The sequence below is a fragment of the Petromyzon marinus genome, chromosome 48 (assembly GCF_048934315.1).
Source record: "Petromyzon marinus isolate PM22_M1 ecotype Great Lakes invasive population chromosome 48, UKy_Petmar_22M1.pri1.0, whole genome shotgun sequence".
NCBI classification, from domain to species: domain Eukaryota; kingdom Metazoa; phylum Chordata; class Hyperoartia; order Petromyzontiformes; family Petromyzontidae; genus Petromyzon; species Petromyzon marinus.
This window is the reverse complement of record NC_133714.1, coordinates 9,812,025-9,837,731: the sequence shown is the minus strand read 5'-3', so window position 1 is coordinate 9,837,731 and position 25,707 is coordinate 9,812,025. Positions and strand designations below refer to the sequence as shown.

At 55.8% G+C, this 25,707-nt stretch overlaps 1 protein-coding gene across 1 annotated transcript in view; it reads left to right on the top strand.

Annotated features, from left to right (window-relative positions):
- LOC116952811 (calcium/calmodulin-dependent protein kinase type 1D-like) overlaps positions 1–25,707 on the top strand; it is a 92,285-nt gene that overhangs the window by 17,259 nt on the left and 49,319 nt on the right. Inside the window, exons 2-3 of the mRNA XM_032972480.2 lie at positions 3,607–3,738; positions 20,885–20,959. Coding sequence (XP_032828371.1) covers positions 3,607–3,738; positions 20,885–20,959 — 207 coding nt within the window. The remainder of the gene's footprint in view (positions 1–3,606; positions 3,739–20,884; positions 20,960–25,707) is intronic.

Sequence of the window (25,707 nt, the reverse complement as noted above, 5' to 3'; positions counted from 1 at the left end):
TTTCGTGTCGTTGATGTTGAACGCACCGCTTGTTGCCATTGTTGTTCTTGTTCGTCCGTGTGTCTGCTGGATGTGTGCAGTGTCGTGAGTCGCTGTTGTGTTTGTGCGACCGTGACAGGCCGTTGCGGTGTCCTCCGCGCCGTGCAGCCGCCTCGCCTGAGTGGCTCGCCTCGTGTCGAGGCCGTGCCCCCGGGCTGTCCGATACAAGTTCCGTTTGTCAGTGGGAACTGCTTTAAAGTCGCTTTCACTCGCACGGCCAGGGCTGCCGGGAGTGGGGGAGAAAGGGAGAGTCTGCAAGAGTCCTCGCACAAAAGAGCACCCCCCCCACCGGAGCCCCGTGTTGTTGTCGCCTCGTCAAGAAGTAGGCCCCGCGTGACATCGGGGCCCAACGCCTCCAGGTACCTCCGCCTGGCCCCGAGCGCCATCATTGGGCTCTCGAGAGGCATTCAGGAAATTCTAAACGAGGGCCACGCGTTTCGTCTCTGTGACCTCCACTTGCACACTGTCAATGTGGAGGGACCCTACGCAGGGCTCCGGGGTTCATCTTCACGGCGGTGACTGAGGCTGCCATCGAGTCCAGCCAGCTGGATCCCTCGCGGCCACAGAAGCGCCGTGACCTCTCGCCCCCCCCCCCCCCGTGCCTTGCGCCGAGACTTGCCAGCAGATTCGGGGAGAACGTTCTTTCATCGTTACCTGGACGTCGCTTCTACGCCGAACATCGGCTCCACACCCCCCCCACCCCCCCCCCCCTCAATCGCTCCTCTCGGAGGCACTGAAGTCACCGTTTGCCCAGTGAGCGCAAGACGAGCGATGGCGGCGTCCGGGGCGGTGAGGTGGGGTGAGGTGGGGTGAGTTGGGGGTCACAGATGAATGGGCAGGGTCGCGCTTTACAGTTGCCGCTCTAAACGCTGCGTTGCTGCCATGGGTCAGCGGCGGGGCCACTCTGCTGCGGAGGTTTCAAACGGCACGGTTCGCATTCTCGGCACCCTCCCGCGTGAGCCGGCGTCATAAATTAAATGAGCCGCTCCCTCTCAGTGTGGCGCTCATCGATGAGGAATTAAGCATTCTGTCACCCGCCTCGCAGTAATGATCTGCAAATCCGCGTGAACGGCCCGTCGGCGGTGTCTGGATGAAGGCCGTTCGCCGCGTTCGGCATGCAACGTGGCCTCGGAGGTTCTGACTCGGTCAAACGAGAGCGTAGTTTCTGTCCCACCCATCGCCATTGGTGGCTTGCAGCCAGTGGACGGTGTTCCACATTCTTACGCCAAACAGAAGTAAGAAGAAAAACGTTTTGAGTGTCCGTAGTCTGCCGATGCGAGCGAGCGTCGCGACGCTGGCGTGGGAACGTGTCACGTGGGGTGAGCCTCCCCGCCCGCCCACCGGTTCCGTCACTGGAGTCCTTGACCGATTCCGCTTACTGATTGGGCATCCGCTGACTGATTGGGTGTCGGTTGTTATAGAGAAAAAAATATTTATCGATATTCGGCCGTGGTGCTGGCTACTCGTGTGCAATTCTGGCCTTCATAAGTGCTCGCTGACGGCACCTGCCCCAACAGCCTGTGAAGGCTACACCAGAGAACATCACCCCCATGTCCACGGTTTACCCAGGAAAGCCCCTCGAGTCTAAGACTCCATTTCAGGAGTGTCCTGCTTGGGGCTGTTTGGCCAATGCCACGAATGAGTGGGGCGCATGGATGGGGGTACGGCACAACTCAGAGTAAACCCTCCACGCATACGAAGGAGTTGCCGCTTGAAACTCCACACAGATGGATGTAAGTCCCATCTCCTAGGCACCCAGTTGAGTTTTGGAGTTTAGCAAGTCCCGACACGCTCCACCAACCCTCGCGTCTAGAGTGACGGAGCATGGGGGCCCGGCGCTGCTGGCCAAGCGAGCGGCGGGCGCGGTGGGGTCGTCACGAGCTTGCCGGCACGGACTCCGGAACGTCGCGGCGGAGATCTCCCCGTGCCGGCCATGCCCGCGATCGCCTCGCCGCGTCGGGAGCGAGGGGAGCGGCGCCGCCCGCTCGCGCTCGGTGACCCGAGGGGTCGGTCCCTCGCCACGGCTCGCATCGGCGGGGAGCGTCGTCGGGACGGGTCCTCGGTCGAATTGGCGTTGCACGAGCGCCGTACCCGGCGCGTCGCGTAGCCATCAGAACCAGGAAGACGAAGGCGCTCGTGCACCGTGTGAGACCTGATAGGCGCTCGCTAACAGTCTCGTGAAGCCTCCACAGGGGCACCGTGCTCTTTGTGTTCGTGGTGTCAGCGATTCACGCGTTGCCCTCCCGATTCCAGGGCAGATTGCACAACCCACAATCGTGTTGCGCTGCCAATGGTATCTGAACGTGCGTTGGGGCCTCCCCTAAGTCAACTCGCCATGAATGAGCACCCGGCGCAGTGCGTGAATTCTCAAAACAGGGGGGGGGAGGTACCTCGCTCCCACCCCGTGCAGGCCGTGGGTGGAAGCGTTTAATGGGAATCGAGTCGCCGTGCTCGGCCGTGCTAGAGAGCTGGGTCCGTAGCCGTGCGGGGCCCGGGCAGCTCAGTCGATAACCAATTAAGGCCCCTTCAAAGCGAGGCAGGTTATTTATTTATCTCCGCTGCCGTGAAACCCAAAGGACGTTCACCGCACTCCTCCGAATCTCGCGCCTCCGCACGCGTCCCTCATCGATCGGCCTTTGCGCTGACCGTAGTTACCGGCGGCGACCCGGTAAGCGGACAGACGTTCTGCCCCGAGCACGCTGCTGGCGGCGGCGGCGGCGGCGGCGCAATTATGGAGTTAACGAGAGCGATTGCCCCGACGCCGGCTCGTGAAGAGGGAAGCCCCCGGTAGCGGCCACGGCCGTGCCGGCAGCGGCTCGCGTGGCCGTCCGCTCGTTAGTGCCGCGTCACGGCGGTGGAGGCCGCGTGCGCCGTCCCCTGGGGTGACGTCCAAACACCTCGAGCCCGGCGGCGCCGGGGTACGGCAATTATCTGGGAGGACCCCAACCCTCGCCATAGGGGTGTGGAATGTCGCCTGGCTGGGGATCAATGCCGTCCCGATGCCCCGGTGCGCAGGGAGTCTCGCCGGCTGTGTTCGCCGTCGCCTCCGGTTATTCCCGTCTCCTTCGCATGTTGGAGTTTACTTCTCTTCGGTTTCCAGGGATAAAAATTACGTAATTTTTGTTAAAATCGGTTTTGTTCTGTCGGATGAATGAGCAGATAGGAGCGTGCTGGGAGAGATCCCAGTGGCGGGACTAAAGCAGGGAACTGCTGCAGTGGTCAGATGTGTACGTCAGACGGGCAATTCGGAAGAGCTGGGAATTGGTGGAGAGTTGTGCAATGATTGTGCAGGCTTCACGAATCTGTTGGGAGGGAAGAGACGTTGGGAGCTTCTCGGTTGTTAGGTACGGAAGCTAGAGACGGCGTAGCATTGACCTGGTCCACTGTGACTCCACTGTGCCGCCGTGACCCCACTGTACCGCCGTGACCCCACTGTGCCGCCGTGACCCCACTGCGCCAAAGTGACCCTTACCCCACTTTGCCGCCGTGACCCCACTGTGCCGCCGTGACCCCACTGCGCCGCCGTGACCCCACTGCGCCGCCGTGACCCCGCCGTGTCGTTGGCAGGGGCGCGTTCTCGGAGGTGGTGCTGGCGCAGGAGAAGGCGTCGGGCCGTCTCTTCGCCGTCAAGTGCATCACGAAGCAGGCACTGCGCGGCAAGGAGAGCAGCATCGAGAACGAGATCGCCGTGCTGCACAAGTGAGAGGCGTGTGCGTGCTGGCGAGACGACGCGGCTCCGCTTCGCGTTGAACCGACGCTGCTGAAATTTCGCGCTCCCAGAAGGCCGTGTGGCCGACGGGATGCGTGTACAAATAAGTAAACGCTTGTATATATTTTTTTACGTGGAGGGGGCGGATACGTGGTGACGGAGGAGGTGTACTGTTTAGTTATCGATTAGTTCCCCCTGCTCTCCGCAACGACGTGGATGGTTACTTATCGAAGTGGCCTTAAGAGCGAGAACCTCGTGAGGTGCTGCTCGTGATGCCTCTCGTTGAGGTTCGCACGATCGTCACAGCGCCTCCCTCCCTCCCTGCGGTGTGAAGAGCTTAGCAAGGAACTTGTTACTACAGTGAGGGAAAAAAAGTATTTTGATCCCCTGCTGATTTTGTACGTTTGCCCACTGACAAAGAAATGATCAGTCTATAATTTTAATGGTAGGTTTATTTGAACAGTGAGAGACAGAATAACAACAAGAAAATCCAGAAAAACGCATGTCAAAAATGTTATACATTGATTTGCATTTTAATGAGGGAAATAAGTATTTGACCCCTCTGCAGAACATGACTTAGTACTTGGTGGCAAAACCCTTGTTGGCAATCACAGAGGTCAGACGTTTCTTGTAGTTGGCCACCAGGTTTGCACATATCTCAGGAGGGATTTTGACCCACTCATCTTTACAGATCTTCTCCAAGTCATTAAGGTTTCGAGGCTGACGTTTGGCAACTCGAACCTTCAGCTCCCTCCACAGATTTTCTATGGGATTAAGGTCTGGAGAATGGCTAGGCCACTCCAGGACCTTAATGTGCTTCTTCTTGAGCCATTCCTTTGTTGGCTTGGCCGTGTGTTTTGGGTCATTGTCATGCTGGAATACCCATCCACGACCCATTTTCAATGCCCTGGCTGAGGGAAGGAGGTTCTCACCCAAGATTTGACGGTACATGGCCCTGTCCATCGTCCCTTTGATGCGGTGAAGTTGTCCTGTCCCCTTAGCAGAAAAACACCCCCAAAGCATAATGTTTCCACCTCCATATTTGACGGTGGGGATGGTGTTCTTGGGGTCATAGGCAGCATTCCTCCTCCTCCAAACACGGCGAGTTGAGTTGATGCCAAAGAGCTCCATTTTGGTCTCATCTGACCACAACACTTTCACCCAGTTGTCCTCTGAATCATTCAGATGTTCATTGGCAAACTTCAGACGGGCATGTATATGTGCTTTCTTGAGCAGGGGGACCTTGCGGGCGCTGCAGGATTTCAGTCCTTCACGGCGTAGTGTGTTACAAATTGTTTTCTTGGTGACTATAGTCCCAGCTGTCTTGAGATCATTGACAAGATCCTCCCGAATAGTTCTGGGCTTATTCCTCACCGTTCTCATGATCATTGCAACTCCACGAGGTGAGATCTTGCACGGAGCCTCAGGCCGAGGGAGATTGACAGTTATTTTGTGTTTCTTCCATTTGCGAATAATCGCACCAACTGTTGTCACCTTCTCACCAAGCTGCTTGGCAATGGTCTTGTAGCCCATTCCAGCCTTGTGTAGGTCTACAATCTTGTTCCTGACATCCTTGGAGAGCTCTTTGGTCTTGGCCATGGTGGAGAGTTTGGAATCTGTTTGATTGATTGCTTCTGTGGACAGGTGCCTTTAATACAGGTAACAAGCTGAGATTAGGAGCACTCCCTTTAAGAGTGTGCTCCTAATCTCAGCTCGTTACCTGTATAAAAGACACCTGGGAGCCAGAAATCTTTCTGATTGAGAGGGGGTCAAATACTTATTTCCCTCATTAAAATGCACATCAATTTATAACATCTTTGACATGCGTTTTTCTTGATTTTTTTGTTGTTATTCTGTCTCTCACTGTTCAAATAAACCTAACATTAAAATTATAGACTGATAATTTCTTTGTCCGCGGGCAAACGTACAAAATCAGCAGGGGATCAAATACTTTGTTCCCTCACTGTACCTCCGCCGATTCACTTCACGTAAGTTTCGTGGGCAGGGATGATGCCGTTGTCACACTTACTTTTGGTTTGGGATTATGATTTAACCCCCCCCCCTACAAATCAATAAACGTCGCAGGTGGCGTCGTTATTTTGAGTGAATCTGTAAGCGGTTGTGGGTAACGCAATGGGAGGGCAGCCGCCCGCTCCTGCTGCGGTCTTCTCTTCCACCGCTGTTGGAATTCGCGTTGACGTTCCTTTGAGGTTTGGCGTTGGGCGCTGATTCCGGCTAGTCAATCGCGGCACTCGCAATGGGCCCATTGTGATCGCGAGGCTATACGATGTGTCTCCACCGACGCCCAGAGCCCGCAGGCGGAAATTCCACGTGCCCGTGACAGGTGCCGGTCTCTCTACATAACGGCTCTTTGGCTTGCCAAAGAGTGCGGAACGTCATTTTATCGACAACGCAGGGATGATAGGCGGATCCGATCCCCCAATCTGGATGTGAATGAAGGCGTTTTTAGAATCACAAATCGGACAAACACGCGCCAGCTGGTGATGATGGTGGTGGTGTTGGGTGGTGTCGGTGGTGGTGGTGGTGGCGATGCTGCTGCTGCATCTCAACGGCATCTAGAAACCCATGACCGTGGTGGGTGGTGCAGGGAACACATTGTGTGTCCTGCACACAGCTGACGTTGTAAACATTCAAATTGCCGCTCATAAACATGCAGTTGTTAACGTGGGCATCGGGGTGATCGTGGTGTCGGCGCCAGCGCGTGCCGCTCGTTGTCCGTTATCTGATGAATGCCGATCGGCTAACGGACGTTTGGCCATGCGCACATTTAACATTTGTCGATTTCTTATCAGGATTGTTCGGTATCATCATCGGAGCCGGGGGGCGGCTTTTAGGCGACGATCCACGCATCGAGGTCACCCGTGTGGACGTGGTGCGAAGTCAAACGGTGGCTGCTCAAATCGGTCAGAAGCAGGCAGGCAGCCAGACCCGATGTTGGGATGCTTGACCACCCCCGTTCGTGAGCGTGGGATTCGTGTCATCCTCACAGCGCAAGGCTATCACAAAGGTGCTGCGGTGTTTCACAGATAGCTATAATCTGCTAGTAGTTGGTGATGTCCCTCTCTGTGGTTTCGCCCAATGAAGAAATCCGAGTAAACATTCAAAATTTGACAAATATAGCCCGGGGACCCCGGCGCACGCGGCCTCCCTCCCATGTCTCTCTCGCCATGTCGCGGCGTCTATGGCGTCCACCGTGGCGTCCACCGTGGCGTCCACCGTGGCGTCCACCGTAACGTCCACCGTAATGTCCACCGTGGCGTCCACCACGGAGTGGACGCCGGGTTCGCAGCGCCGATCTCCACAGCGAGCGGCAGGCGCTGCCGCTCGGCCTCGTCGCATGATCCACCAACCCCTCCTGCACGCTCCAGATTAGAACTGCGCCTGTGATGCCAGGGGGGGCTGGGGGGTTGGGGGGGTATGGGGGGGTGTGGGGGGGAGGGTGTGAAGGATTGCCGAGCGGAGGTGCTGTGCGTGCTCTACGGGGGGAGAGCGATTGAATTGGCTCCGTGGAAGACGGACTGTGCCACTGCCGCTGAATGGAGCAATTCCAGTTGCTGATTATTCCATCTCCAGCCCTGAATATATATTAAATATATAAGATATATTATTAAATAGGAGCCCCTCCGCGGACAATGCCCAACGGAACGAACGCTGCTGTGCGAACCCGGTAACCCGGGCCTGATCCCCGCCGTGCGCGCCTGCGAGCTGCTCGTTTATCAACAAAGCAAATCAGGAGCTTGATGCGCTCTCTCCGCTCGAGTGAAAAACGAGGCGGGCGATCATTTCGGTTTTGTTGGCATCAGGCCAGCGGCTGAGGTTCCGGCGATCCGCATTCCCCCCCCCCCCACCCCGGCAGCCTCTGCAAACGGCGAGGGGAAAAATTCCCGTGACAGCGGCGGCAGGGATGGCGTTGAGCAGGGCTCGGGAGCGGGTGGCCCCAACGGCACGCCAGCAGCAGCGTGGTGTTGCCGTGGTGTGTGCGTGACGATCTCGGCCTTGCCTAGACCCCCAGCTCGCCAGAACTGAACGCCGCGGCCCGCGTTAATTGCCGCTCGGGCCACCGGACTCAAAGAGAATTTGAAAAATGTGGCCGCCCCGGCAGGCGGCAGTGGCAGTGTGCACAGACGGGTTTCGTGCTCATTAGGACTCGTCGGTGCAGCGCACGTGACGTGCGTGCCCTCCTGCCGTTTGCGAGCGGTGCCGCCTCCTCTGTCAGGCGAGCGGTAACGTTAGCGTCCCACGGAGCGGTCCGCATTTCGTCAATCCCCGTCCGGGATTAGAGTCCACGACTTCCCCTGAGGTCGGTGTCTCTGTGTACGGAGCTATATATATTTAGTTTACAAATGCAGAGCCAAGGGCTTCCGATTGCGAAGCTGGAATGCGATGGTCCTGGTCACTCTGTACCTTGCTTGAATAAATATTATGAAAATGTGTCCCTTAAGCATCGCGTAATTCCCGCGAGTCACGCAATTTGAATGTTCCGTCTATGAGAAGGAGGGGGTGGCTGGGTGGTAGGTTGGGGGGTGGCTGGGTGTGGGGTGACTGGGTGGTTGGGTGGCTGGGTAGTTGGGTGGCTGGGTGGTTGGGTGGTAGGTTGGGGGGTGGCTGGGTGTGGGGTGACTGGGTGGCTGGGTGGCTGGGTGTTTGGGTGGCTGGGTGTTTGGGTGGTTGGGTGGCTGGGTGGATGGGTAGTTGGGTGGTTGGGTGGTTGGGTGGCTGGGTGGATGGGTGGTTGGGTGGCTGGGTGACTGGGTGGCTGGGTAGTTGGGTGGCTGGGTGGTTGGGTGGCTGGGTGGTTGGGTGGTTGGGTGGCTGGGTAGTTGGGTGTGGGGTGGCTGGGTAGTTGGGTGGTTGGGTGGCTGGGTGTAGGGTAGCTGGGTGGCTGGGTGGTTGGGTGGCTGGGCGGTTGGGTGGCTGGGTGTAGGGTAGCTGGGTGGCTGGGTGGTTGGGTGGCTGGGTGGTTGGGTGGCTGGGTGGTTGGGTGTAGGGTAGCTGGGTGTGGGGTGGCTGCGTGATTCGATACCACTGAGAATTGAATTCATACCGGAGTTTCAGCCGTCCGTGATTAAACTGGCTTCTCAAATACAGTGATGGTGTCAGCCCGGTCACTAGGTGATGAGCAATTCCCTCTTCCACCCTGACGATCAGATGAATTGTCACGACTCAGGGCTGTGGGTCAATTCAAGGGTGCATTACATTGTCTTGTTTTTGCCACCTCATCTCTATTGTATGACATTTGGACAATTTTGTTCGCTCAGTTGCCCACTACTGCAGGGTATTATTTGCATTTTACCATCTTCGGCCATGGTAATGCGCTGCTCGTTGAAGGCCTCCCCGATCCGCCACCTCCGGTCTCCATCCCTCTCTGTGACCGCTCGGCCGACTGTGATGTCCGCACGTACCACTGCCGAGTGGACGTTGGGAAGCAGCTTGCCCTTTGGGTCACGTGCCCGCGATCGAACAGGCCGCGGCTGGACTCCGAGGCCTGTGTGCTGACCGGTACCACCGGGACTGGGAAGTGAGAGGAGTTGTCATTGGTAATGGGAGAGAATCTTCTTGGGGAACTCCAGCAGCAGGAGTTGTGCTGTGAATGGACCGTCCATCACCGGGGCAGATGGGTCGTGAGCACGTGATATTTCAGGGGGGGGGGGCTGTTAGTTATTGCGTGCCCCCCCGCTACACCCGCCCAGCCCACACGGGAAGCGCTGTGAGTTCAGAGTTCAAACCCCGGTGAGGGGGGGGGGGGGAGTCACTCTACCCCTCGTCCATCCATGAGCCACCACGCGTTGGGCAGTGCGTGCGGATAAACTGGCTCCTTCCATGGGAATGTGGAAATTCCACCAGACCCACCACGAGAGATGAGTGCTGTCCAGTGCTCATTGCCTCTGTTGTCGCTGTGTACGTGCGTGTTAGCGTGCTGCTCACGAACCCGGCGACCCGAGTTCGATTCCCGCTCACGGCCCAACACCGGTGACGATAAGCTGAAATCGGTCCTGGGCCTCCACTAGGTCGACTGAGCCTCAAATGAGTACCTGGTGCGATGTGTAAATGTCGCAACTGTGTGCCGGGTCGGCCTTCATAGGTGCCCGCTAACAGCACTTGCCCCAACTGTGTGTCAAGGCTATACGGGGGATCTTTGGCTTTGTTTTGTTGGGAACGGTGGCGCAGTGCCTAGCGCATGGCACTACACGCAACACCAACGTGCGTTCGATTCCCGGCCACAGCTGGCATCGGCGGTGATATCTGGACCTCCCCCAGCTTAACTGAGCATGAACTTGAGTGGCTGGCGCAGTGTGGCAGCATCAGCACCTGGGCAGGCAAAGATGGCCAGGGCGCGTGATGCTGGGGTACCTTTGTCTTGTGTGTGTGTGCGTGTGACGCGTGCGTTCGCATACCGCGAAGCAGATTGCCTTTATTTTATCAGCACGCTCACGGCAGCACGCAACCGCATGCCGTTTAGCGCGGAGAGCATCCACGCCCCACGGCCATCTCTCTTTTCCACTGAAATCCCCAGCGTGTCGCAGGGGGGATATTTTAGGATGGGGCCCAGGGGCAACCACGGGGAAGAGTTACCGCTGTCAGGAGCCACGACGCTGGGGGGGAGGGGGGCGGAGAGAGTGCGGGCACCATCATCCCCACCGCTCGGCGAGCCCAGCAACGCGGCGCTCGAGAGAGGGGGAGAGAGGAGACGTTGAGACCCTCGCTCCCTCCCAGGCGCTGCGTTCCCCCATTAGCGAGCAGCCCCAGATTCGCCCCCTCTGGGTTCGCACAAAGATAACGAAGGTGGGAAGTGACCTCCTGGCCTGGCGGGACGAGCACGTGGCCGAGCGTTCAATCTGGACTGCACCTTGCCGAGAAGCCTCGGTTCGAATCCGGGTCGCCGTCCGCCGTTGATCGAACGGAGTTCTTCGAGCGCGGCGGGTTTGGTGGTCTCAACCGGGGGGTAAAGGGGCGCAGTCGATCCGCACGCTCACGCCGCACGCGGCCCATCCAAGGGGATGTATTTCGGTTGATGAAAAAAATAAACAATGTTTTAGCCGTTGTCAATCCGCTGCCGGCTGATGCCTCCCCCACGCCGTGTCGGTCACGAGCGTCGCTCGACCATACCTCACCACGCTGGCCAAGGTAGGTCGGTGAGGAGGGTGGCCCCCAGACCAGTTTACAAATCCTTCGCCACAGATGCCAGCTATGGCCGGAAACCAAATTCAAGTTGCAGGGTTCAGAGGTCAGCAGTGTGCTATCGACTGCGCCACCACTCCCATTGTTCAGAGTTTACACAATAGTCTCGAGCCCTCCCATAGAAGCTGCCCTAACGACCATGTACAGTGAGGGAAACAAGTATTTGATCCCCTGCTGATTTTGTACGTTTGCCCACTGGCAAAGAAATGATCAGTCTATAATTTTAATGGTAGGTTTATTTGAACAGTGAGAGACAGAATAACAACAAAAACATCCAGAAAAACGCATGTCAAAAATGTTATAAATTGATTTGCATTTTAATGAGGGAAATAAGTATTTGACCCCTCTGCAAAACGTGACTTAGTACTTGGTGGTAAAACCCTTGTTGGCAATCACAGAGGTCAGACGTTTCTTGTAGTTGGCCACCAGGTTTGCACACATCTCAGGAGGGATTTTGTCCCACTCATTTTTACAGATCTTCTCCAAGTCATTAAGGTTTCGAGGCTGACGTTTCGCAACTCGAACCTTCAGCTCCCTCCACAGATTTTCTATGGGATTAAGGTCTGGAGACTGGCTAGGGCACTCCAGGACCTTAACGTGCTTCTTCTTGAGCCACTCCTTTGTTGGCTTGGCCGTGTGTTTTGGGTCATTGTCATGCTGGAATACCCATGCACGACCCATTTTCAATGCCCTGGCTGAGGGAAGGAGGTTCTCACCCTAGATTTGAAGGTACATGGCCCCGTCCATCGTCCCTTTGATGCGGTGATGTTGTCCTGTCCCCTTAGCAGAAAAACTCCCCCAAAGCATAATGTTTCCACCTCCATGTTTGACGGTGGGGATGGTGTTCTTGGGGTCATAGGCAGCATTCCTCCTCCTCCAAACACGGCGAGTTGAGTTGATGCCAAAGAGCTCCATTTTGGTCTCATCTGACCACAACACTTTCACCCAGTTGTCCTCTGAATCATTCAGATGTTCATTGGCAAACTTCAGACGGGCATGTACAGTGAGGGAAAAAAGTATTTGATCCCCTGCTGATTTTGTACGTTTGCCCACTGACAAAGAAACGATCAGTCTATAATTTTAATAGTAGGTTTATTTGAACAGTGAGAGACAGAATAACAACAAAAACATCCAGAAAAACGCATGTCAAAAATGTTATAAATTGATTTGCATTTTAATGAGGGAAATAAGTATTTGACGCCTCAGCAAAACGTGACTTAGTACTTGGTGACAAAACCCTTGTTGGCAATCACAGAGGTCAGACGTTTCTTGTAGTTGGCCACCAGTTTTGCACACATCTCAGGAGGGATTTTGTCCCACTCATCTTTACAGATCTTCTCCAAGTCATTAAGGTTTCGAGGCTGACGTTTTGCAACTCGAACCTTCAGCTCCCTCCACAGATTTTCTATGGGATTAAGGTCTGGAGGCTGGCTAGGCCACTCCAGGACCTTAATGTGCTTCTTGTTGAGCCACTCCTTTGTTGCCTTGGCCGTGTGTTTTGGGTCATTGTCATGCTGGAATACCCATCCACGACCCATTTTCAATGCCCTGGCTGAGGGAAGGAGGTTCTCACCCTAGATTTGACGGTACATGGCCCCGTCCATCGTCCCTTTGATGCGGTGATGTTGTCCTGCCCCCTTAGCAGAAAAACTCCCCCAAAGCATAATGTTTCCACCTCCATGTTTGACGGTGGGGATGGTGTTCTTGGGGTCATAGGCAGCATTCCTCCTCCTCCAAACACGGCGAGTTGAGTTGATGCCAAAGAGCTCCATTTTGGTCTCATCTGACCACAACACTTTCACCCAGTTGTCCTCTGAATCATTCAGATGTTCATTGGCAAACTTCAGACGGGCAGGTACAGTGAGGGAAAAAAGCATTTGATCCCCTGCTGATTTTGTACGTTTGCCCACTGACAAAGAAATTTCGCACTCCCAGAAGGCCGTGTGGCGGACGGGATGCGTGTACAAATAAGTAAACGCTTGTATATATTTTTTTACGTGGAGGGGGCGGATACGTGGTGACGGAGGAGGTGTACTGTTTAGTTATCGATTAGTTCCCCCTGCTCTCCGCAACGACGTGGATGGTTACTTATCGAAGTGGCCTTAAGAGCGAGAACCTCGTGAGGTGCTGCTCGTGATGCCTCTCGTTGAGGTTCGCACGATCGTCACAGCGCCTCCCTCCCTCCCTGCGGTGTGAAGAGCTTAGCAAGGAACTCGTTACTACAGTGAGGGAAAAAAAGTATTTCATCCCCTGATGATTTTGTACGTTTGCCCACTGACAAAGAAATTATCAGTTTTTAATTTTAATGGTAGGTTTATTTGAACAGTGAGAGACAGAACAACAACAAAAAAATCCAGAAAAACGCATGTCAAAAATTTTATAAATTGATTTGCATTTTAATGAGGGAAATAAGTATTTGACCCCCTCTTAATCAGAAAGATTTCTGGCTCCAAGGTGTATTTTATACAGGTAACAAGCTGAGATTAGGAGCACACTCTTAAAGGGAGTGCTCCTAATCTCAGCTTGTTACCTGTATAAAAGACAACTGTCCACAGGAGCAATCATCAATCAGATTTCCAAGGATGTCAGGGACAAGATTGTAGACCTACACAAGGCTGGAATGGGCTACAAGACCATTGCCAAGCAGCTTGGTGAGAAGGTGACAACAGTTGGTGCGATTATTCGCAAATGGAAGAAACATAAAAGAACTGTCAATCTCCCTCGGCCTGGGGCTCCATGCAAGATCTCACCTCGTGGAGTTGCAATGATCATGAGAACGTTGAGGAATCAGCCCAGAACTACACGGGAGGATCTTGTCAATGATCTCAAGGCAGCTGGGACCATAGACACCAAGAAAACAATTGGTAACACACTACGCCGTGAAGGACTGAAATCCTGCAGCGCCCGCAAGGTCCCCCTGCTCAAGAAAGCACATATACGACGTTTCGCTGGTAATTACATCCAGCCTCGTACTCAGATTGTAAATGTTGTGGATTCACTCTTCAACACACCGGTGGGCTGAAGTAGTGAACTATTTGGCGTTTTGCTTACGTGACAAATCCCTTGCCGATTGGCCGTGTCGGATGGTAGAGGGTTTTGACACATTTATAAAAAAACGCGATCTAACCCAAAAACCTTTATTATGAGTATCACTTGATAATCTTTATTGAAATTCAGTTTTTCATCGTTGCCAAAAATAATATGCTTAAAGATTTAAGTTCATACACAATTCGCATTTGTTTACTAAAATGTTATTCGCGTATAACATTGAGTTGCAAGTTCAAAGATTTAACTCAACGATGAAACCAGCACAATCATTATGTAATGTAAACGATCAGAAAATAAACAAATCATAAACAAATTAATCTGAAATTGTCCTTAACACGCGAAAACAAATCAGCTTTCATGAAATGTTTCATGCGGAGTTCATGCCTGGGATGCACCCAGCGGCAGGGACTGTACGCCGTGTGTGCACCCACAGTGCGCTCATCATCGTCATCATGTTCTTCTTCCCTGCTCGCACAGGCCTGCGTTTATTTCAATTGGTGCTCCCGAGTCGGTGTGGGGAGAATTCCACGTTCTTGTGGCGGCGGCCGGTCTCTCAACAGGACGATCGCCACCGTAACCGGCACTCGCTTTGCTTAGCAAAGAGCGGTGAAGGATTGCTGGGATTTGAAGTCGCGCGCTTGCGACAGCGAGTCGCGGCCGCTCGCCCTGCCGGCTGGCAGCGCTGTGGGGACGCTCGTTCCTCACGGCAAGAAGGGCCTGGGTTTGATTACCGGCTCGGGCGCCTTTCTGTGTGGAGTGCAGTTTGTCCCTTCTCTCTCCCTCTGTTCTGCATGGGTTTCTTTCGGGGTTCTTTGGTTTCCTTACATCACGATGGGTAACTGGTGATGGCCAAACCACATCCCACCGCTGAAAGTTCCCTGCAAAATTCGCAGCAGCCAGGACCCTTCTGAAAAGGAGTTCTGAGACTCAGTGAGGCGTTAAGGCCGTAAACTACGAACGTAACGATCTGGATTCCATGTACCATGGTCGACGCTCCCGGAAGTCCACCATGGTACACCTCCAGGGTGGCCGTCTCACACCAGGGCAATTGTTTACCACTCGTCTCTCACCAGGACAATTGCTTACCACTCGTCTCATGCCAGGACAATTGTGGTGCCACTTGTTTCACAACAGGACAAATGTTTGCCACTTGTCTCACACCAGGACAATTGTTTACCACTCGTCTCTCACCAGGACAATTGTGGTGCCACTTGTTTCACACCAGGACAATTGTGGTGCCACTTGTTTCACACCAGGACAATTGCTTGCCACTCGTCTCACGCCGGCGGGGCGGAATCCATGGCAACATCGCGGCTCGCGTGCCGTGCCACTTTGTTTTTTTTCCCCCCATGACTCGAGCGTTCCCTCTCTTTCCTGTGTTACATAATGCTGCCTTGTGGGCACGTCTGGTTATGTAATTAATCGGGCGCGCGTGCTTGTGGATTGTGCCAGTGTAGCTGCCGGGGCTGATGTCATGCCGGAGAGCCTGGGTTTGAATGCAAGGTTCAGCCGCCCGTGATTTAACCGACTTTCTCGAGTGTAATCACATCGGTAAAGGGCAAGGAAACCTTTCGTAACATAATCACAATGCGGGCTGGGAAACCGTATTCCCGTGCATCGTTTGCAATTTCACACGTGTAGCGAATTGATGGCCTCGGCTCGCGAGGGGAGAGAGCACAGGAGCGCACCAGTGTTTTAAATGCCATGGCGGGAGAGATGGAATCAAACTGACGACCTCTGGATTTCAAGAAGTCCATTTCCCTGCTAACCATTATACCACGGCAGCAGCTTCATTTTAGCACGAACAACATACTCTCGTAATTACAACAGCGAAATAAACAATGGGCTGAGGGGCACTAGCCAGATAGCCGAGAAAGACAGAGAGCGGGCGGGGGGGAGGGAAGATCGACTTTATATTTGGAAATTGCACTTCACGCCGTGGGGCCCTGGATAAATGTGCCACGGCTTCGTAGAGAAACGGCACGTGGTCAGAGTTGCTTGGACCGAGCGAGGCTGCGGAGAACACGAGGAGCGACGTGGCGAGTAGGCGGACGAGACGCCTCCTTCCCACACCTGTCCCTCCATTTGAAGCCTTCTGGGAATGCGTAACTTCAGCAACGTTGGTTCGACACTACCAAACTGATGGGATGTGTAAAATTAAAAAAAAGAAAATTTGTGGATGAAACGCGGTGGCTCCAGTGAGGGATTGTGAGATCATTAAACGTGGCCCTCACTGGTGCCCGTCTGGCTCTTAGCGCCGGCACCGCGGGGAGCCACGGTCCGAGCGAGCGTCGTGGCGAGCGAAGCGGCTTTGACAGCTGCTGTCACCGTGCGCGGAGCGGGCAAGCGAGCGAGCGAGCGGGAACAACGCTCGATGTCCAATTATGCAACTCTCCCCGTCACCTGCTGCGCGTCGCTTCAAGTGCTATCTGGGAATTACCGCTTTAGAGTGGGCGGTAATTTTTTATTCATATATATGGAGGAAGGGGCGGGGGGAGGGGGTTGGTGGGATTTTACAACCAATTATTTCCACTTCAGCTCCCGGCATGTCTCTTAATCAAGAGCGTGGCGCGCCGCTGGGTCGGAGGGGCGGCCACGAGAGATGACAAGAGCCACATGAGGATGCCCACAGAGGGCCGATTGTTGTACAGGAGGCATCCCTCCTGCATCAGGTGCCCAGCTTTGCTGGGCCAGTGGGGGGGGGGGGGGGGAAAAACCAGTCAAATCCGCGTTGTCACGTTTTTTTTTAATCTTGGTGCTCTCATTGGCCATGGGGACATGGGCTGATTGGACCCATGTGTGCGCGTGCCGCCTGCGTCGATTGTGCAGGCGGCTGCTGGCTGCTGCCTGGATACCAACCCAGCTTCCCCGCGGTGCCAGTTAGGGGTGTGAGCTCATCGTCGCCGTTCTTCATCGCCAACATTGTCACACGCCGCTCGTGACGTGTACAGAAAGCGTGCGTGCACAATGGGAAGGACTTTCGATCCGTGTTACTTCAGAGTGCCCCCCGGTCAACCCAATTCACGTTACGGCTGCGGAGCTTTGTTTGCGGTTGTGTTGCGGTTTGTGCCGCGAGCCCGGCGCTTATTCGCCCGAAGCAGCTCCCGGCTTGTGGGGTGAAACGTCGGACATCGTGCCGAACAAACACGCGGTACAATCCGACATTTTCCGGATGGCGCACTGCCGAGTGTCTTCGACAATAACCAGCCGATCTCATGAGGAAATGATGTCTGATGGGGTTTTTTTTTCTCTAATAAGAGGCAGCAACGAGGTTGATGGAGGTGGTGAGCTTGGCTTGTGCTTGAGCCTCTGCCAACACACTGGGATGCACATTTGTTCCCAACGGAAACCCTGGGTGAACGGAATAAAGTAAAGCGGAAAATGATAAAAAAAAAATTAACAAAACAAAATACCATAAACCCCCCCCCCCGCCCCCCCCAAACTCGGAGACATTTGGACTCCAAGCGATTGTGCCGTTATTCCGGTACGTCGCATCACGGGCAGAAGTCCCCCTCCGGATGTCTCGCAGCGAGCCGTGGGACCTCCCCACGTGTCGGAGAGCGGCCCCCGGGAGATGAGAAATGTGATCCGAGAAATCCAACCGATCTCTCTCCCCTTTTGAAATCCTCATCGCTGGAATGTGGGCGAGACTCTTAATTGTGAGTGTGATGTTCGCTTTTGTGTGTGTGTGTGCGCGGCCTTCGATGGAGGGGCTGACGCCATTGGCCCGGAGCGCTCGTGAACCCAATTAGATCGCGGGCGGCCGAAGCCTCGAGCCAAGCCACGATTCTGACCCTGAGCCAAGGCCCCAGACAGCCACTGGGGGCCACGATTCTGACCCTGAGCCAAGGCCCCAGACAACCACTGGGGGCCACGATTCTGACCCTGAGCCAAGGCCCCAGACAGCCACTGGGGGCCACGATTCTGACCCTGAGCCAAGGCCCCAGACAACCACTGGGGGCCACGATTCTGACCCTGAGCCAAGGCCCCAGACAACCACTGGGGGCCACGATTCTGACCCTGAGCCAAGGCCCCAGACAACCACTGGGGGCCACGATTCTGACCCTGAGCCAAGGCCCCAGACAACCACTGGGGGCCACGATTCTGACCCTGAGCCAAGGCCCCAGACAGCCACTGGGGGCTGCTCCTTGGCCGGAGCCCCCCGGGCCGGTCGCCCTCCACCGAGATGTGTCGCGTTCGCGTTGATTTGGCCGTCGCTCGGCTCTCCGCTCCGCTCCCAGCCGCCCAAACCACCGCTCGTCACGTCAATTATCGTCAGTGGCGGGAGGGCACGCCTGCCGATCGGTGACGCAGTCCGGGGAAGCGAAGCGGAAGAGCTGACCGCCGCCGGTGGAACGGGTAGCGTCGGCCCCGGGGCGAGTGGCTTTCGCCTGGCGGGCTCCTCCTCCGCCAGCCGGCGGCTTGGCAACGTGGACGTGGACTCGCTCGGTGGGCCTCCACGGGAGTGACGGCGCTCATCTGCACCCCCGTGGGAACGCTCCCCGCCGCGTGAAGGGAAGCCGGCGGGAACGCCTTGCGTTGGATCGTGGATTGGACCGGGCCTTGCCATAGGAATGTGGAATTTACACATCGCGCGCTTACGGACCCTCTGTTGGGTGTGAAGTACCACGCGGCTAAGCGCAGCGGCGCCGCGGAGGCACCTCGATTCGTGTTACGGTCAAAATTCCACAGGTTCCTGCGCGAAGACGCATTGGGGAGGGCGATGGCGCTTGCCAACTTGAGCCAGTGCGCCAATTCCACATTCCCACGGTCAAAGGCGGTCTTTCAAGTCCGCTGCCGCGGAGCGGGGGTACGTATTTTATCAACGCCGAAGAGATGGGGTGGATGGCCGAGCCATCCCGCGAGCTCTTGGCTGCGGTGAGCGGATTGCGTAACGCCGTCACGTGTCGTTGAATTGAGCGACTCGTATGTGCGTGCGAGCGCGCGCGCGTCTGTAAATATACACCCGGTTAATTTTCCCGGGGATTCTCATTAGCGCTTGTTTGTGTCGAGGCTCAGGGGTATGACGGCTGCAGTCTAACGATGATTAATTCTGTAAGCGGTGAAAGCTGCGTTTGCCTTTCAGCCGATGAGAAAATCATCCATCAGCCAGCTCCGTTCCTCTGCACCAAGGTTTGGCTTTTTAATTACGCTGTTGGCCTGCGCCCGCATCGGCGGCACTGAAGCTATCCCTTAGCTGCCTGTCGCACATTTAAATCTCCTCTGCGTTTGTTGCCTTCAATAGACGTGGAAGTTCGTCCTCTCTGGGGCCCACCTGCTCACTCTTTCAGCTCCGCGCCTTTCCTTTTTATGCCCCGCCCATTCTTCTTGCGGCCCCGCCCCTTCCACCCGGGACACGCTGGGGGAGGAGGGGGGGGGAGTTGGGCTGCTTGGGGTAGTGGTGGGGGTTTGTAGAAGGGTGGGGGGGGGTGTGCGGCAGTGGTTGTGATGGGCGGGGTCTGTTGGGGGGTAGGGGGCGGGGTCTGTTGGGGGTAGGGGGCGGGGTCTGTTGGGGGGTAGGGGCGGGGTCTGTTGGGGGTAGGGGGCGGGGTCTGTTGGGGGTAGGGGGCGGGGTCTGTTGGGGGTAGGGGGCGGGGTCTGTTGGGGGGTAGGGGGCGGGGTCTGTTGGGGGTAGGGGGCGGGGTCTGTTGGGGGGTAGGGGGCGGGGTCTGTTGGGGGGTAGGGGGCGGGGTCTGTTGGGGGGTAGGGGGCGGGCTCTGTTGGGGGTAGGGGGCGGGGTCTGTTGGGGTAGGGGGCGGGGTCTGTTGGGGGGTAGGGGGCGGGGTCTGTTGGGGGGTAGGGGGCGGGCTCTGTTGGGGGTAGGGGGCGGGGTCTGTTGGGGGTAGGGGGCGGGGTCTGTTGGGGGTAGGGGGCGGGGTCTGTTGGGGGGTAGGGGGCGGGGTCTGTTGGGGGGTAGGGGGCGGGGTCTGTTGGGGGGTAGGGGGCGAGGCGATTTCACGATGTGCACCAATATCCCTCTTGGTGCACCAAGGCAATGGCAGATTGCTCGTTCATCACGTGCCTCTCTCTCTCTGACGTACTCGTGGCGTCACAGTCCTGGGTTTGTGACCTCATCTCCGTCGACTGGGGCGGCGGCGGCGGCGCAGCGTCGCAGTCACGGGGACCACGTGGGTTCGATTGTCGGCTCGGGCACGCTTCTGTGACCCACCGCCGCAGGGATTGTTTTGGCGTGAGGGGCCGTCCATAAATGACGTCACGCGATTTTTGACCCCGTAGAACGTGCTGTCTGTATTTATTTAAAGTTGCGCATTTTTACGTGACGTCACATTTCTCAACACCCCCCCCCCCTCCCCCTCCCCCCCCCTAGGTGCGTTACGTCATTTATGGACGGCCCCTAACGATGTCGGCGGACATCGATCCCGAACGCTCGCGATGCGTGCGCTAGGATCGGTGCCTTACCTTCGCGTGCGCACCGTCCCGCGTCTATTCTCCCCGTGTTTTATTCTGCCTGTGCCAAATTCCCCGTGGGTCTTCTACGGTGGAGACGGACCTCCGGTGGGGTGGGTGGGGGGGGTTGGATCACACGTGACGGTTGCACGGTGGGGCAGAGCCTGGATCCGAACCCACGACTCGGAAGGGGCCGGCTCTGAGCTCTGCTGGCGTCACCCGCCACCTGCAGTGGGGATTGAATCGTGGTGTCTGGCGGTAACGCAGTGTGTGTGCACGTGTGTGCGCACGTGTGTGTGTGCGTGTGTGCGCGCGTGTGTCTGTGTGTGTCTTTATCTTTGTCTGTGTGTGTCTGTGTATGTCTGTGTGTGTCTGTGTGTGTCTGTGTGTGTCTGTGTATGTCTGTGTGTGTCTGTGTGTGTCTGTGTGTGTCTGTGTGTGTCTGTGTGTGTCTGTGTATGTCTGTGTGTGTACGCTCAGGCTCAAGCATGAGAACATCGTTTCCCTGGAGGACATTTACGAGAGCAAGACGCATCTCTACCTCGTCATGCAGCTGTGAGGACGCTCACACTCACCACCACACTCACCAAAACACTCACCACCACACTCACCACCACACTCACCACCACACTCACCAACACACTCGCACTCACCACCACACTCACCACCACACTCACCACCACAATCACCACCACACTCACCACCACACTCACACTCACCATCACACTCACTACCACACTCACCACCACACTCACCACCACACTCACCAAAACACTCACCACCACACTCACCACCACACTCACACTCACCACCACACTCACCACCACACTCACCACCACACTCACCACCACACTCACCACCACACTCACACTCACCACCACAATCACCACCACACTCACCACCACACTCACACTCACCACCACACTCACCACCACACTCACCACCACACTCACCACCACACTCACCAAAACACTCACCACCACACTCACCACCACACTCACACTCACCACCACACTCACCACCACACTCACCACCACACTCACACTCACCACCACACTCACCAACACACTCACACTCACCGCCACACTCACCACCACACTCACCACCACACTCACACTCACCACCACACTCACCACCACACTCACACTCACCACCACACTCACACTCACCACCACACTCACCAACACACTCACCACCACACTCACCACCACACTCACCAAAACACTCACCACCACACTCACCACCACACTCACCACCACACTCACACTCACCACCACACTCACCACCACACTCACCACCACACTCACACTCACCACCACACTCACCAACACACTCACACTCACCGCCACACTCACCACCACACTCACCACCACACTCACACTCACCACCACACTCACCACCACACTCACACTCACCACCACACTCACACTCACCACCACACTCACCAACACACTCACCAACACACTCACCACCACACTCACCAACACACTCACCACCACACTCACCACCACACTCACCAACACACTCACCAACACACTCACCACCACACTCACACTCACCACCACACTCACACTCACCACCACACTCACCAACACACTCACCACCACACTCACCAACACACTCACACTCACCACCACACTCACCACCACACTCACCAACACACTCACCACCACACTCACACTCACCACCACACTCACGATCACACTCACCACAACACTCACCAACACACTCACACTCACCACCACACTCACGACCACACTCACCACCACACTCACCAACACACTCACACTCACCACCACACTCACCACCACACTCACCACCACACTCACACTCACCACCACACTCACCAACACACTCACCACCACACTCACCACCACACTCACCACCACACTCACACTCACCACCACACTCACCACGATACTCACTCACCAACACACTCACACTCACCACCACACTCACCACCACACTCACCAACACACTCACACTCACCACCACACTCACCACCACACTCACCACCACACTCACCACTACACTCACCAACACACTCACACTCACCAACACACTCACCACCACACTCACCACCACACTCACACTCACCAACACACTCACCACCACACTCACACTCACCACCTCACTCACCACCACACTCACCACCACACTCACACTCACCACCACACTCACCACCACACTCACACTCACCACCACACTCACCAAAACACTCACCAACACACTCACCACCACACTCACCACCACACTCATACTCACCACCACACTCACCACCACACTCACCACCACACTCACCAACACACTCACATTCACCACCACACTCACCACCACACTCACCAACACACTCACCAACACACTCACCAACACACTCACCGCCACACTCACCACCACACTCACACTCACCGCCACACTCACCACCACACTCACACTCACCACCACACTCACCACCACACTCACCAACACACTCACCAACACACTCACACTCACCACCACACTCACCAACACACTCACCACCACACTCACCACTACACTCACCACTACACTCACCAACACACTCACACTCACCACCACACTCACCAACATACTCACACTCACCACCGCACTCACCACCACACTCACCAACACACTCACCAACACACTCACAACCACACTCACCAACACACTCACCAACACACTCACACTCACGGCCACACTCACTACCACACTCACACTCACCACCACACTCACCACCACACTCACACTCGCCACCACACTCACCACCACACTCACACAAGCGAAACACTCACCACCACACTCACCACCACACCACTCACACTACCTAAGCACTCACCACCACACTCACACTATATAAACACTCACCACCACACTCACACTCACCACCACACTCACACTCACCACCACACTCACACTACCTAAACACTCACTACTACACTCACACTCACCACCACACTCACCACCACACTCACCACCACACTCACCAACACACTCACCACCACACTCACCACCACACTCACACTCACCACCACACTCACCACCACACTCACCACCACACTCACCACCACACTCACCAACACACTCACCAACACACGCACCGCCACACTCACCACCACACTCACCACCACACTCACCAACACACTCACCAACACACTCACCACCACACTCACCAACACACTCACCACCACACTCACCAACACACTCACCACCACACTCACCACCACACTCACACTCACCACCACACTCACCACCACACTCACCAACACTCTTATACTCACCACAACACTCACCAACACACACTCACCACCACACTCACCAACACACTCACACTCACCACCACACTCACCAACACACTCACACTCACCACCGCACTCACCACCACACTCACCAACGCACTCACCACCACACTCACCAACACACTCACCAACACACTCACAACCACACTCACCAACACACTCACCAACACACTCACGGCCACACTCACTACCACACTCACCACCACACTCACCACCACACTCACACTCGCCACCACACTCACCACCACACTCACACAAGCGAAACACTCACCACCACACTCACACTCACCACCACCCCACTCACACTACCTAAGCACTCACCACCACACTCACACTCACCACCACACTCACACTCACCACCACACTCACACTATATAAACACTCACCACCACACTCACACTCACCACCACACTCACACTACCTAAACACTCACTACTACACTCACCACCACACTCACCACCACACTCACCACCACACTCACCACCACACTCACCAACACACTCACCAACACACCACCACACTCACCACCACACTCACCACCACACTCACACTCACCACCACACTCACCACCACACTCACCACCACACTCACCAACACACTCACCAACACACGCACCGCCACACTCACCACCACACTCACCACCACACTCACCAACACACTCACCAACACACTCACCACCACACTCACCAACACACTCACCACCACACTCACCACCACACTCACACTCACCACCACACTCACCACCACACTCACCAACACTCTCATACTCACCACAACACTCACCAACACACACTCACCACCACACTCACCAACACACTCACACTCACCACCACACTCACCACCACACTCACCAACACACTCACACTCACCACCGCACTCACCACCACACTCACCAACGCACTCACCAACACACTCACCACCACACTCACCATCACACTCACCACCACACTCACCACCACACTCACCAACACACTCACCAACACACTCACACTCACTACCACACTCACTACCACACTCACACTCACCACCACACTCACCACCACACTCACACTCGCCACCACACTCACCACCACACTCACACAAGCGAAACACTCACCACCATACTCGCCACCACAATAACACTCCCGAAACACTCACCACCACACTCACACTCGCCACCACACTCACACTCACCACCACACTCACACTCACCACCACACTCACACTCACCACCACACTCACACTCACCACCACACTCACCACCACACTCACCAACACACTCACACTCACCACCGCACTCACCACCACACTCACCAACGCACTCACCAACACACTCACCACCACACTCACCATCACACTCACCACCACACTCACCACCACACTCACCAACACACTCACCAACACACTCACTACCACGCTCACTACCACACTCACACTCACCACCACACTCACCACCACACTCGCCACCACACTCACCACCACACTCACACAAGCGAAACACTCACCACCATACTCACCACCACAATAACACTCCCGAAACACTCACCACCACACTCACACTCGCCACCACACTCACACTCACCACCACACTCACACTCACCACCACACTCACACTCACCACCACACTCACACTCACCACCACACTCACACTCACCACCACACTCGCCACCACACTCACACTCGCCACCACACTCACACTCACCACCACACTCACACTCACCACACTCACACTCACCACCACACTCACACTCGCCACCACACTCACACTCACCACCACACTCACACTACCTAAACACTCACCACCACACTCACACTCACCACCACACTCACCACCACACTCACCACCACACCACTCACACTACCTAAACACTCACCACACCACTCACACTACCTAAACACTCACCACTACACTCACCACTACGCTCACCACCACGCTCACCACCACACTCGCTCCTGCCCTCACACTGTATTTCGACCAGGAATCATCTTCTTGAGGCAACATCTGCATAATTAGCAGATAATCTGTAC